The following is a 15,273-nucleotide window of genomic DNA, read 5'->3' on the forward strand; positions in this document are numbered from 1 at the left end:
ATATATATATATATATATATATATATATATATATATTAATATATATATATAAATATATATATATATATATATATTATATATAATATATATATATATATATATATATATATATATATAATATAATATATATTATTCATCATGATAGCATCGATGCGTCTTGACGAGATGAATACAATGAGACCATCCGCGCGGCTGTATCTTGTTCCTGTACGGAGTTATTGGCCAAAAACCTTTGGTGACCTTTGATGACGTCACATGACCTTACAGCTGCCCAACAGCAAAACAGACCTCAAGGTAGTGCAGGTTGATCGTCAAAGTACAGCTGTAGTAGTACTTAACGTTACACGAATATGATGTGTATTGTGTAACTGTGTTAGACATCTTGCATTGTATCATGCCAATAGGTATGCTTTGTCCCTATATGATGGGATGTTAAATAAAACTGATTGATTGATTGATATGAAGTCATGTATGGTATATGAGGCCATTCCGACCGTTTTAGTGGTAAAAACAGGGAGTTGATTTTTCCTTCATTGACTTATAATACAGAGGTCGCGAAATTGACCTGACCTTAGGTCACCGATATCAAAATTCCGAGATATACAAATTGTAGCTACTAATGACCTTATAACATCCTGCGACTTTCAAAGGCCTCCGACATCTACTGTAGCTCTGGCACGGTGACAAAGTTGCAAAAAAGTGACTTAACCCTCGCCGGCCGAGGGGGGGGGGGGCGGGTGCCGCCCCCCCCCCCCCATAGGGTTTTTTCGCGATAGCTCCGAACACGCTGGCGATAGAGAGCTGAAACTTGGCATACCTGACCTTTGATCCAAGCCGGATCTTTTGACACCAACCGCATTTTTGGGTCAGGTCAGGTCACTGACCTATGACGTCATAAGTGAACCTCTGCACGGTCTTCAGATGTCGCAACTTCGCAACGCCCTCACTGCCAGAGGAGATGTCACAGGGAAATGAAACTTGCAGGATCTAGTATCCATTATGAGTCCCACAACTTGTATATCTCGGATTTTTCCTAAAGGTCATATGAGGTCAGGTCATTTTCGTGACCTCACCATTATAAGTCAATGGGGAAAAATTCAAACTGCTATTCTGGCGCCGGGAACGATCTCCAACTATCTCAAGCACACAGAATCGTGATTTGATGCACTCCTTGCAAGGTTAGATGCGTCACTTTTGCAATGTTGACCTTGCGTGACGTCATTTATGACGTCATCAAGGTCAAATTAGTTTTTCGTCAATAACTCTTGATCAAATTGAGCTAGCGAGTCGGGAAAGGCACCAATGGACTCAGGAAGGCCTGCCGAATCGAATGATATGCGACATGACCTCTTTCGACCAGCTTCGTGACCTGGGGGTGCTGACCTGACCTTGACCTGAGGTCAACACCCCAAGTTGACCTGACCCGGACAAAAAGTATATCATTCGACGCGCCTGAGCGAGGGGAACACGATGCTGCCAAAATCGGCGCTCTGCGGCCGTTTTTTGCGAAGTTATTCACCAAAAACTGAACCGTACCCTGGGGCACTTGACCTGACCTCAGAGGTCACCGGTTGACCTAGGACCTTAAAATCGGGTACCAATATCTGCGTCTCGTAACGGCGCACACGCTCGTTTTTTCCGCGACGCGCTAGCTCCACCAGGGGCGAAACGGCGAGGGGGGGTCGTACCCGCCCCCCCCCCTCGGCCGGCGCGTATGTAGAAAACCAATAGGTCCGGCGAGGGTTAAGGTTGGGTCATTCAAAGTGACCTGGTGACCTGACCTTAAAAGTTGGGAGGTTCAAACTTGCACACCATGTGTAAAATTGATGAGGGAATAGTCGTATCAAATTTCGCGGCGCTACGCGCCGCGGTTTTCCCGCTATTTGCGAAAAACCTAAGGGGGCGGATATCCGCCCCCCCCCCCGTCGGTGCGCGTATTATACATATATGTAGCTATAGCCAAACGCCCAACATGTGAATTACACCTTCACGCTGCCAAACATCCTCATTATCTATACAGTATACGTACGGCACCGCTGCTTCGCCGGTTTCCTGTACTTCCCCCTACTCCCCCTGCCCCCGCCCCTCCCCCGCCACCAAGGTCGCGTGCAGGTGCCGGCTCGGTCGCCGGTGCAGGGCGGCGACGGCGCCGGCCGGCGGCCGCCCACGTCCACCGGGAGTAGTCGCGCGCCATCTACCCGGCACACCCAGTCTACCCCTTCCAGCGCGCCACCGACCAACCAGCCAATCGGAGGCTGCCACGCTCCTCTGCTCCGAAAGTCCCGGATGACTGCAAGCTCAGACATGCCAGGCTGGGGCCGTACTATGAACTGCATTATTTGTCAGCTGGCGCCGTATGGTGGCGCTAGCATAGCTTGTTGTATATCAATGCTAGATATAAAAGACTAAATATCTATCTATCAGTTTTTATATGAGTGCCATTTTACGTGTAGATGTTCATCTACTACCGTAATTATATCTAAAAACACGGCAGCTATCGTACGTCGCCAGCTGGCCAGCCAGCTGATTCAATCCAGTTGTTAACAAGGCCTGAGGCTGCGTTGCGCTGGAGGGCGCCAGTTCGCCGGGAGCTGCAGGTCGAGTCAGCCGCGCCCTGCCTTGTAACCGTCCCAACGGAAATCCGACGGCAGTTCTTCTGATGAAATAGGAAAGGTATGTTTGACTGTGAGACCTTTAAAGTCGGAGCTCGGCATGTTTCAAGTGGTTATACCTATAGTTCTGTTTGCGATGCGACGGTAACACTGAAGCGTCACTTTTGCCGCATTTTCAATAAACGGAAGGCGTAGCCTGAGATAGCTTGAAATTAGGTGCATACATTTTAGTTCACCACACCAGCATACCTAAGCGTGTAGGATATGTGTAAATTAGGTACATTTTAGTTCACCAGCATACCTAAGCTGTAGGACGGTGTAATGTGTAAATTAGGTAGGTACATTTCATTTCGCCAGCATACCTACATGAATGCATGATGGATTTCTCACATCCAGCATTTGAATTGTAGAGCATCGCCGCGCCGGCCTTTTTCCCCTTCCCTCTACCCTCCCCTCCTCGCTCCGCTGAGTAATTGAGTAAGCGGCTGTTGGTTAGAATGTGGCCGGCTGAGCTTACGAGTAGTGACACTGTCTGAAGTTAATTGCATGTCTCATAATAGCTTGGACGAGACCAGGCACACACTTGCCGATAAAGCAAATATGTTAGATTATTTTCCATAACGCCGTTGGCTGCAGTGAAAGGGCTCATGGCTCTACAGACTCACAGAGCCCCTATTGAAACCAGACAATGGTCCCATTTTGAATTTCAAGTAGCGCGCTATATGATAGTCTTGACAAACGTGGTACAAAATTATTATTTGTATGTCACAAAATTTAATCTGACTGTGTTAAATCGAACAATGTGCTCGCCACTGCACTGCTCGGTGACGGGCCCAAATACAAGAATTGGTGGTGGTTCGAAAGCCAGAAACCAACCAACTTAAAATAAGCTCAAATCCATCAAACTTGCAACAATGCTTCTTGCTGGCATATAAGTTACTTATCAGGCCAAACTTGCTGTTTATCTATATCCTACATAAAGGATGTGTCATTGTGTCATGTTCACTCAACACTTTTATTATTATGCTAAGAAAACGATTAATCTAAGCACAAAGTCAACGATTTGTTAAAATGCTCGACAATGTGGGTATAATTGAGGTCAAAGCTTTTATAGGCTATGGCTGAGGGCGCAATATATTGGTCACAAAAAGTAGATACTGGCCATGACTTAACTGACGCACGGTTTATAACTGTTTTGTGAGGCGTTTTTCATAACAATAGATCAAACCATGCATCAAGCATTGAATGATGGTGGTGCGAAAAACATCCTATTCGAAGCCCACAGAGTACCTACTTAAGCAATCAGACAACAGACACACTTATAGTGCAAAGCTATAGAGAGCTGGACGGAATGCTTACGTACGTACAAGCATAATGCTCTTCAGTTCACATCACAAAATTCAACACAGAAGTGATCCTGAAACTGGACGGTTCACCAGACTGTCAAAGCGGACTAAGTTGATGTGCCCCCGATACTGCTGTCCTATCACACGTCCTTAAATATATGAAACGTTAGCCTTTTATCCCATGCAGCTGCCACTCCTAGCGAGTGAGTTAAGTGCTGAAGGCAAGAGAAGGATTGTATGGATGTGCCGGAACGGCAGACACGTCTCTTGGCGTATGAACGCAGCCGTCTCGTATGACAGATTTACCACCTAAAGGCTGCAAGAACTCGGTTTTACAAAACCATTTCAGAGCTATGAGATGACAGAATAGGACGCAGACATTGGGCTGTGCGGGCAACGACAGTGCGCCGCAGCGGCAGAGGTCGCCCCGACTGGGACAACACCTTTTGGGACAGCTCGCCCTGTCGCTCAAACGGTCACCCCGGAAAGGAAAAAAGTGCAGTCCAACGAGGACCTGCCCCCACGACCGCTTGCCTCGGTGGGGAAACCGTCAGTCCAGACAATGAAGGGGGATGCGGATGGGCTTGTCCTAAAGGAAGTAAAAACGGCTAGTAATGGCTAGCTTTAGCGAGCGCAGGGTGTCTGCCGGCTTTTGGAATGCATCGCAGCTGTCGTGGCACTCAAAGCGCATCAATGGACAAAAGGGCCTTTGATGGACGGGTAGTTGGCGGCGTCAGCTGACGTGCTCAGTCAGCGACCGGTACCGCAGCGTCGACTCCGCTCGGAATGCTCTAAACAAGTGCGCAAGGGCCTGCAGCTGGATGCTACCATGTCACGGATACCGTTTGGAGGCCTCGACAGTTTCCCGCTGCATGGCGCCACCTGTCCGATGTCAGGGGACGCTTCAGTCGCCGATATCCTATCGGCCGACGTGTCGGTCGGACAAGACTAGACTACCCATACCTCTGTTTTCACGCCTGCAGTAGAGAGCTGGCCCTCAAATTGGTGACGAGCGCCAGCGGCCGTGAGAGTTGAAACAGCCCACAGCGTCAACGACAGGCTCAAGGCTGGCCACGGCGGTGGTGGATGTGAAAACGTTAATTAGTTTTGCAGAACCCTTTCTTTCAAAGGTTTGCAGACAATCGAGCAGGGAAGCTCTCAGACAAGTGTGGTATGAAAAACGATGCTTTGTAGCTACATCCATGCACAGATTTTAATAAGAAAGGAGCCAGGAGGCCTTTTATTCCACAATCATGACGTTTCTGGAACCGGATACCACAGTACTGCGTCATGCAGACACCGGTGCTTCTGAAAGCCAAGCGGAGGTGGTGTACCGCTGCTACGTCGCTATCGCTGTCTATTTCCGGTATCTCTCGTAGTTCGCCTGTCAATGTCTTAGGCTGTCAGTCTCGCACACAACGTGTAGCAGTGAACACCAGTGCTTATACTGTGGGCCTGTGACGGCGGTCAGTAATGAATTACTTGTGTTCAATTAACAGTGATTTTACTGGATGATTTATTGAGTGATGTGATGCATCGAATGCGCGTGGCATCTCAGTGAATGTGCGCCTTTATTTTTCAGAGTGGAGGATAAAAGAAGATGCGGACGATAATCGTGAAGATGCAAGTGCAGATAACGGCTATCCTGTGTGGGCTGGGTAGTGGGGCTCCATCCCCAATACCAAACAGTACTAGAGATGAGGTGCTTCAGCTGACTGGATTCGGTGCGGAGCTATCTCCCAGTCTACTGCCCGCTCTGTGGGACACCGAAGGAATATACTTCCCTAATCACAGCGCCAGTGTCAGTCATTGGAGACACTCCAGCAGGCCCTTGCTGCTGACCTACGAGCCCATGATTGCCGGCCCGCTGGAGCCACGGCGATGGCTCATCCTCGACGTCGGCGATGATGAGGACCTTCTGACGGGAGATCGCCCGATCGCCGAGCTGTCTGCTGGAGCTCAGCCATGGGAAGGTCCTGCCGGCGGTTGGCGTACTCGTGACTGTCTTGGCGGGCTGCGCGAGACGGACGCCGAACTGAGGGCGGTCCCCAGCCGACGCCAGTGGGACGACTGCAGCACGCTCACCTGGCGTCTGACCGGACTGGGCGAACACCACCCGAGACTAGCGCTGCTGGCCGGTCAGTTCCAGGTCACGAACGAATACAGCTCCGGAGCGCCCGTCTACCGCGCCGCCGACACGAGTGCCGTGCTGCAGAGGGTCGTGTCAGGATCGCGCAGCAGCTGGGTTCTACACTCACCGCGCGACAACGAGACCCAGATGGCCGCTCTCGGAGAGTACGCGGACCGCATCAACCTGATCCGGACGGAGCGGTTCGTGGCGTCGGGGCTACCCGGACAGGACTTTCTCGATCAGCCGGCCTTCGTTTGCCATCCGGAGGAATGGGAGATGGGCGATGCCGACTTCACGCTGCCTGACCTCGATGGGTACAAGGTGACTGACGACATCCATGATCAGGCTCAGTGGAGTCGTCAACGCTTCACAGAAGAAGACAGTGGGGCATACGCAAGAGCTTTTGGGACCCAACCTGAAGAACACGCTCGGATGCTGGTCACTACCAGTATAACCCGCACGAGGATGGACCTGATCATGCTGAGCATCACGTCGCCTAGAATCTCACTCACTGACCAGGGTTGTGCAATCATTCGACTGCACAACAAGGGCTTCCAGTTGTCAGTGTCCTTCCTGAGAGACAGCGGACACCACGAAGATCTGCTTGAAACCGGCTCCATCAGCGGCTGGAGAGATGTGGTGGTGAGCTTGACCGGGTCTGGACAGATGACTCTCACTGCCAGTGATCCCGACGGCCCCAGCAGCCGTCTCGCCGTAACACAGATACTTGTGTTCAACGAGACATGCGATCAGCTGCAGGGACGGACGTCCGCCTGTGATGAGGACACTTGCTTCAACGGAGGCACGTGCACCAGTGTCACACTCAAGCACCACCTTTGTCTTTGCCCACCTGGTTTTCTCGGACCGCGATGCGAAGATCGCGTTGACTGCGGAGAGCCAGATGTCATTGCCTTCGGTCAAGCAACACGCGTATCCGGAAACGCGTACCTGGACCGTGCCTACTATACGTGTTCTCCGGGCTACGCGCCCTCTGAGACGGTGCTGGGGGTGTCCTGGAGCGTGTGCCATCGCAACGGCAGCTGGGTAAACACACCGCGCTGTGAGCCGCTCGCCGGACAAGCCTACCTCAAGTGCGACTTCGCCGCCGAGTGTGCGGACTTCAACATGCGCTTGGACAACGAATACAACACAGACACGGACCAGGAGTGGGAGAGGAGCGAGCGGCTACGGACGTCCGACATCCGTCCTCAAGGGGTCTTCCTGACCACGTACCGAGCACGAGGACAGCGTACGCTCACCTCCCGTCTTCGTACACCGTGTTTAGACCTCCAGGCGTCTGGCTGTCTGCAGCTCGACGCCTACCTATCGAACGCCACTCTGACCGTGATGGACTGGCGCACGAACCGCGTCTTGTTCCGCACAGAGGAGGGCGGCCGCCGCCTGCTGGTCCCTCTTCATCCCCAGGCTGGCCCGCTGCTGGTGGTGGCGCAGCTGGAGCCGGGAGAGTCGGAGGCTGCGCTGGACTCGATCCGCGTGTACCAGTACACCTGTGACCAGCTGCTGAAGGTGACCCTTGCCGAGCCTCGGCCCTGGCCCAGGTGGCCGCCGGCCGGTCAGACCGACCGCTCGCCAGTACTTGTCTCCGTCTCCGAGGAGACGGAGACAAGTACTGGCGAGGCTGCCCCCATTCTGCTCGTCCTGGTGCCACTTGTGGTCTTGCTAGGGATAGTAATGGTGCTGGGATCCTCGCGAGACTAGCCTGACAATAATTGGCATCGAACAATAAACCTTGAACTCAGAGCTTGCGATGTGCCTGCGATGCGCTGTGAAGATTTGTTTTCACTGTGAAAAGAGTGTTCTCGTTGGATGTGCGCGTAATTTTTATGTTTTCATTTTCATTTTTTGTGTTTTGTGCTTTTGTGCCTTTTCGTTTCGTTCTCAAGATGTCTTTGTCTTTGTTCGGCGGTTGGGCGCTGCTGCAGTGGTGGCTGCGGTCAGGGAGCCGCCTTTGTGATTGGTTGTGGGCAGCGCCACGTGACCCACGTGATGACCCCCGGGCGGTACCATGTGACCGGGCCGACCCGGGGCGCGCAGCTGCCGGACACCTTTCCGTGCTTCTATCCTCAGGATACTGAAATCCTTCTCCTCCACGCCGCAACCCCCCCCCCCTCCGGGCTGGACAGGCAACTTCATCTCATGCGGGCTGCTCCCTTGGAGCGGCACCGCCGCGCTGCTCCCGAGGGAGCGCACCCCGTAGCCGGGTGCAGTGAGTGCCTTGGGGCTGGGTGGCCTGTCCTCTGGACGGGCTCAGCCCCGGCGACTCACTAGGGTACCTGCCCAGACCAATGTCTCCCCCTAATTCCTATCATCCTTCCGGCTCTGCAATGGTCTTGTCGACCGAAAGGGCCTAACCCAACAAAACAAACAAACAAACAAGCTGCCGGAGCGCCCAGTCTGGCGCAGTGTGCCCATGTGTGCCTTGATGTGTCGATGAGAGTGGCGCGCTGTCGTCGTGGGATGCAGTCACATGGGAAGAAAACTCGGTAAGGCATGTTAAAATGTGCATCTTTTTGTATCGTTTCATCTTCCCCGTCTGATATTTGTCTTAATGCTCTTTGTATTTGTTTGTCTTTAAAGGCATTACCTCGGTTGATTTAACCCTCGCCGGACCTATTGGTTTTCTACATACGCGCCGGCCGAGGGGGGGGGGCGGGTACGACCCCCCCCCCCTCGCCGTTTCGCCCCTGGTGGAGCTAGCGCGTCGCGGAAAAAACGAGCGTGTGCGCCGTTACGAGACGCAGAGATTGGTACCCGATTTTAAGGTCCTAGGTCAACCGGTGACCTCTGAGGTCAGGTCAAGTGCCCCAAGGTACGGTTCAGTTTGTGGTGAATAACTTCGCAAAAAACGGCCGCAGAGCGCCGATTTTGGCAGCATCGTGTTCGTCTCGCTCAGGCGCGTCGAATGATATACTTTTTGTCCGGGTCAGGTCAACTTGGGGTGTTGACCTCAGGTCAAGGTCAGGTCAGCACCCCCAGGTCACGAAGTTGGTCGAAAGAGGTCATGTCGCATATCATTCGATTCGGCAGGTCTTCCTGAGTCCATTGGTGGCTTTCCCGACTCGCTAGCTCAATTTGATCAAGAGTTATTGACGAAAAACTAATATGACCTTGATGACGTCATAAATGACGTCACGCAAGGTCAACATTGCAAAAGTGACGCATCTAACCTCGCAAGGAGTGCATCAAATCACGATTCTGTGTGCTTGAGATAGTTGGAGATCGTTCCCGGCGCCAGAATAGCAGTTTGAATTTTTCCCCATTGACTTATAATGGTGAGGTCACGAAAATGACCTGACCTCATATGACCTTTAGGAAAAATCCGAGATATACAAATTGTGGGACTCATAATGGATACTAGATCCTGCAAGTTTCATTTCCCTGTGACATCTCCTCTGGCAGTGAGGGCGTTGTGAAGTTGCGACATCTGAAGACCGTGCAGAGGTTCACTTATGACGTCATAGGTCAGTGACCTGACCTGACCCAAAAATGCGGTTGGTGTCAAAAGATCCGGCTTGGATCAAAGGTCAGGTATGCCAAGTTTCAGCTCTCTATCGCCAGCGTGTTCGGAGCTATCGCGAAAAAAACCCTATGGGGGGGCGGCACCCGCCCCCCCCCCCCCCCCCTCGGCCGGCGAGGGTTAACCCGCGCCCGGCTGGGGGTCCTGGATTTCCACGCCCTGCTGGGGGGGGGGGTGTTTGAACACCCCCCCTTGTAACTCGGCTCCTGGGCCACGTAGCGATACGCGGAAGGCGGGGTTCGAAAGAGCGTCAAAAATAATGACGAAATCACTTCTTTCAATTTTTGGTCAGGTCAAAGGTCAGGTCACCAGAGGTCATTGAAGGCAAAATTTCGCCGATTTCCAGGTCAAATGTCGAAAATTTCCAAGAAGCCAACGCATAACTCGGGAACCAGTAGAGCTACAGCGCCGCGGAAAAGCGCATTCGATAGCCCTATTAACGCCCTTTCTGAGTAATTCTCTCAGATTTGACCTAACGTCAACGGTTTTGCCTGCAGGGGGCAAAAACTGCAAAAATAGCCGATTTTTTCGGAAACAGGTTTTCTGCAATAACTTTTGATCCAAGCCTTGTACGAGCTTACTTTTACCGGCATCGTGTTCCTCTCGTCAAGACGCATCGAATGAACTATAACTTGACCTTGAAAGGTCAACTTGAAAATTTGACCTCAGGTCAAGGTCATGACCTGACCGGTAAGGGTCATGTTGCATATCAGTCGATCCGTATCGTCGAGCTGAACACATCTAAGGCGTTTTCATCGCTCTAGCATGCCTATATCAAAAGTTATTTGCGAAAAACTGTTAGATAACATTCGTGACCTAAGATGACCTCAGGGCATAAACAAGGGTCACGGACACCATTTTCATGTTTTGTGTGTCTAAACCACTTGTAATTCGGTGTTTGGGAGTGTTTATAATGTCTTTCGTCCAAAATAGGCGCATTTCAATTTTCTCCCATTGACTTATAATGGGGAGGTCGCAAAATTGACCTGACCTTAGGTCATCGATATCAAAATTCTGAGATATACATTTTGTACATGCTATTGCTCTTAGCAATCGCTGAAAATTTCAAAGCGATCGGTCACTCGGTGTAGCTATGACAGACATTGAAACTTTTTATGAGGTGAGGTCACTTCAAGTGACCTGGTGACCTGACCTTGAATGACCTTGGTCTGAAATTTTCACAACATGTGTAGAATTGATGTATGATAAGGTGTACCGCCGTTTTTGAGATATTCGCGAAAAACCACAAGGGGGGGTGTTCAAACACCCCCCCCCCCCCCAGCAGGGCGCGGGTTAAATGTTAGCATGTTTTGTTTGTTTTCCTTTGTTTCCGAAAACCGTTTCGTTGCTTTACAATAAATTCAAGTTAGCAGCGAGCGCGTTTTCGAGTAAAACAGGGACCTGCGGCGGAAACAGTGCTGCTGTATATCTGTTAGTGTAATTGATCTTATTTTCAGCCTTACATTGGCAGCCATATTTAAGGATAATTCTCGAACCGAAACCACTTCAAAAAGTCTAGTCTTCCTTGAGTTATTCTAGCCATGTAAAATTTTAACTACTGAGGTGGAAATAAAACATCTACATCTATATATCCTGATATTGTCCGCATCAATTGCTTTTTTTGGCTTAGATGGTGAAACTTATAAACGACTCTTGGGCTATGTAGCTGTGAAACAGCAGGCAGTCAGTTCCGTCACACTTCAATCTGGTAAAAAAATCTCGTATTTTCGTATATGACTTAGGTGTATCAATCGTATCTTTTGTAATTGTATATGACTTAGCATCATATACGAATTAAAAGAAAAATACTCGTTGCATATCTGCAACGCTGCAATATATTCGGTACTTCAACAGAAATTCCTGTGGAATCATCTTAGGGCCACGCCCTACGGGGAACGTCCAGTTAGCCTTTGTGACCAAAAGGGAGCGAAGCGATCACCCAGGCTTTGCGAGAAATATATCAGCGGACATGTGTCGTGCTATGCAGCGTCAGCCGCCAGGCGCGTCGCTCTGTGGCTGTCTGACGAAGGTGGCCACTTTGAGCATTTGCTGTGAGGGACTGTAGACGAGAGGAAGCAGATGAGCCATGAGAGTGATGTCATCATGAATTTCCACGAAATGTTCTCTCGTTTCATTCCCAGTCGCCTGCATGCAATAATATATGTTGTTGCAGAGTTCGGTTCGTTTCGGTTTCGAGCAGTGTTCGCCATGGGCCGGGCCAGCCCAATGGGCCATGGACTGGGCTGGGCTACGGGCTGGGCTGGGCCCTCAAATATGAAGGATCGATGGGCTGTGGATGGGCTGGGCCAGGAACTGTTAAGTGGAGTCAGGGGCTCGCAACTGAGACAAAAACTATAACTACATAGCTTATTACTGTGCAAGACTCAAAAACGAGTCAATAAGCACGCATGCAATGTGCATTGTGCATGCGGCTCGCAAAGTATTGTTTCTTTGCTACCTTTGGGTACCTGTGCGATGTCAATAATCTTTAACCCATTCATTTTTGACGGGCTGGGCCGGGCTGGGCTTTGACGCTTTTACCATGAATGGACTTGGGCTGGGCCGGGCTGTGAACCCATGGGCCTGGGCTGGGCTGGACTAGAATTTTGCGGCCCGTGGCGAACACTGGTTTCGAGCTCGGGTTCGCGTTCGGTAATCGGGTTTCGATGCAGTTGGGGCATTCCACGATAGATCGTACCACTTTTTTTCCAATTTGACACCCTCATCTCTCGGAATTTGACGAGAATTGGTCTCAGGGGTAATCAGGGGCTCTGAATCCACCTGAAACAATTTCAGGCTTATCAGATAAGTATTTTTTGAGTTATGGTGTATAGCATTTTTTGGATCTTGCTTTGCAGCGCTAAGTTTGGCGGTCTGTAACTCTAAGACGGATTATTCAAATGCCAAATGTTAGGTATATAATATTGAACTTGCAATGAAACAGAGATTAATATGTATTTTTGAAATTTCGAAAAATACGCTTTTTTGATATATGACATATCGAGTTTTCTTTCATTTGTATTTTTTGGACTTTGGAACCAAATTTTTTTGAATTTTTATTTCTTTAAAAAAAAATATTTGGCTCATTGTTAAGAAGTATGCAAAAAAAAAATAGGAAGGTGTTCTTTCTATAAATGTATTTATTTTACGTCACGATAACGGTTTCGAATAGTGATTTCGGGAGGGGAGCTTACAAATGGCGTGGTAAAGCTGCCTAGTGACATCACGGGTTACTGAAATTTCAATTCAAGTCTGAGTCATCTGAAAAAAGCGAAAAGAGGGTTCATTCAACCCTCTTTCCTATAAGCGCGAGGGTAAAAAAGGCTGTTTGGTTCTGACATTGTTTTGGACGCCAATGACCATAGCTGTCCGAGATGAAAGTTACAGGACGCATACATGGTGTCCTCCGGAGGTCTCACAACTTGTATATCTGGGAATTTTTCAAGGTTACATGAGGTCAGGTCGGTCACGTGACATCACTGTTATAAATCAATGAGGAAATATAAAAACTGTTGTTTTGGCGCCGAGAATGATCTAAAACAATCCCACGTACATGTTATCGTGATCAGGGGTGTCGTTTTCCGAAAATGATTGGTAGTGCCCAAAGGCGGCGGCTGGCCATATATGACGGGGCTTACAAGGTAGGGTACCCCCAAATCTGCCTTTCTCATCGGATTTCGGCCACTTATTTTTCGCCCTGGTCATTGACAAGACTAACCGAAATCTAAAAAAAAACACAAAAAAAAAACTTTGGAAATCTGGGTCCACACCGGACGCCATGCACAAAACGTGCAGTTATATAGGCAATAGTGTCGGAGGAATGCACGCCATTCTGAAAGAGGCCCACATCGACTTAAAAGGACGGCTGTGCTGAAAGGGGACAGGAACAGCTTTGAGGGCCCAAGCCGACTAAAAAAGACGGCTGCGGGGCCAGGAACGGTTTTGAAGACCCACGCCAATTGAAGGGTTCGACAACTAACGAGGACTGGAAACACAACGATAGTTAGAAAGACTTGCTTGCCAAAATAAAAGGATGACAGTACGAGGGGCGTTCAGAAAGCTACGGGCCCGACCATGAAGGAGCAGAGAGATACAGCATCGACTCATTAGACCAAAAAGTTCATTTATTCAATAAGACAAACACATTTCGCGCAGCGCTTCGCGAGAGCCCTCAAGGCCTCCATAACCAAGTGGGTTTTGGACCCATCCTGCACGTCCAAGACGGCTGAATTCGTCTCCCTGCTGTTAGCGAGGTTGCCGCTGCTAATTTTCTTATGTTGGGGAAGAGGTGGCAACCACTAACCAGAGTGTGCAAGGTTCGGAGAGAAAAAAGTGGATGCGACAACAACTCGAAGCTCATCGCTTCACTGTTCGTCATCCCGCCCATGTACGCAGGTGCGTGGTCGCGGATCAGGTGCACACTTTACGTCAGCTTCCCTATAGCCTCTCCTCGATGTTTATCGAATGGACGCACATCATCAATTGTGTGCCCTTGTTTCGGAAAGTTGACGAGCGGAGGGGGGTCGCATCGACCCCTCCCCCTGCCAGGCCGTGTTATGAAAAATGCCCAGGGCGAGGGTTAACGCTTGGTGCCTTTTCTGCACTAACTACTATGAAACGAATCACTGCTCTCTTCTGGGCGTCGCCCATCCTATCCGAAATGGCGAACTATGCTACGAATAGAAGCCCGAATCAATCACAGAAGAGACTTAATTAATGGCCACTTACTTAATTTGCGTAAGTGGACATCCCAATAACACATCATTTAACACACCGCCTTGCAGGCCAAAATTCCAACTCCTTCATTGTTCGGCCCGAAACTTTTTGAACGCCCCTCGTAGTTACGAGCTTCAGTTTTCGGGGTCTGATGCGGTAATGACCTGGCGTTGAACCCTGGGGAATAAGGCTGCATCACCCACTCAAATCAATATACCTATGGCCTATTCTGGAGCACCGCGGCACCTTCCGAAGTCGGTGTAGGGCCTCCAGCGGCTGGTGTGGAGACGGATCGGGGTCTATTAGGGGCGGTCGCGTGGTATGCGGGACTCAGAGGCAGTTATGGACCTCTATAACCAATTGCGTTTTCGAGCCTCTTAAAATCCATTAAGGACCGGAGTCCTAGACACGTGAAACCTCATTGTCAGCTACATGCACCTACTGTGGCTAGAACCTTATTTATGTACTTGCATATGTGCTTATTTATTATTTACTTATCTGTTTATTTTGATTTTTTATCAACTGATAAGTGACAAAAGATTGGTAGGGCTCAGCGAACATTGGTAGGTCCCAAATAAACATTGGTAAGGCTCGGGCCCTACCAGGCCTATACAAAACGACGCCCCTGATCGTGATTTCATGCACTCCTTGCAAAGTCCATTGCTTTACTTTTGCATTGTTAACCCGCGCCCCACTGGGGGGGGGGGGCTATTTATAGCCCCCCCCTCCCGTTTTTCTGCAATAACTTCCAAACCGCTTGACGGATCAACGCCAAAGTTTCAGGACCTTCGGCTGCATCAATTTGACACCTTGTGTCAAAATTTGAACTTTGTAGCTACCATAGGTCGGCCGGAAATGACGTCAGAGTGACGTCATGTTCGTCCGATTTCGACGCAAAACATTGAACCACGACAATCGCTCCCAAGAGCT

General features: G+C 49.9%; 1 protein-coding gene across 2 annotated transcripts; it reads left to right on the forward strand.

Moving 5' to 3' along the window:
- The first annotated feature begins 2,561 nt into the window (after positions 1 to 2,561).
- On the forward strand, positions 2,562 to 8,222 carry LOC122379648. 2 transcript variants are annotated; one of them, XM_043362009.1, is made up of 2 exons: positions 2,562 to 2,673; positions 5,541 to 8,222. In XM_043362009.1, exon 2 carries the CDS (start codon positions 5,559 to 5,561, stop codon positions 7,806 to 7,808), a length of 2,250 nt encoding a protein of 749 aa, XP_043217944.1. In that variant the 5' UTR covers positions 2,562 to 2,673; positions 5,541 to 5,558; the 3' UTR covers positions 7,809 to 8,222. The 2 variants fall into 2 exon arrangements, with proteins under 2 accessions (XP_043217944.1, XP_043217943.1); XM_043362008.1 differs by lacking the exon at positions 2,562 to 2,673 and adding an exon at positions 5,248 to 5,424.
- The last annotated feature ends 7,051 nt before the right edge of the window (positions 8,223 to 15,273 follow it).

This window comes from Amphibalanus amphitrite, unplaced genomic scaffold (assembly GCF_019059575.1).
Source record: "Amphibalanus amphitrite isolate SeventyFive unplaced genomic scaffold, NRLGWU_Aamphi_draft 000082F_arrow, whole genome shotgun sequence".
NCBI classification, from domain to species: Eukaryota; Metazoa; Arthropoda; class Thecostraca; order Balanomorpha; family Balanidae; genus Amphibalanus; species Amphibalanus amphitrite.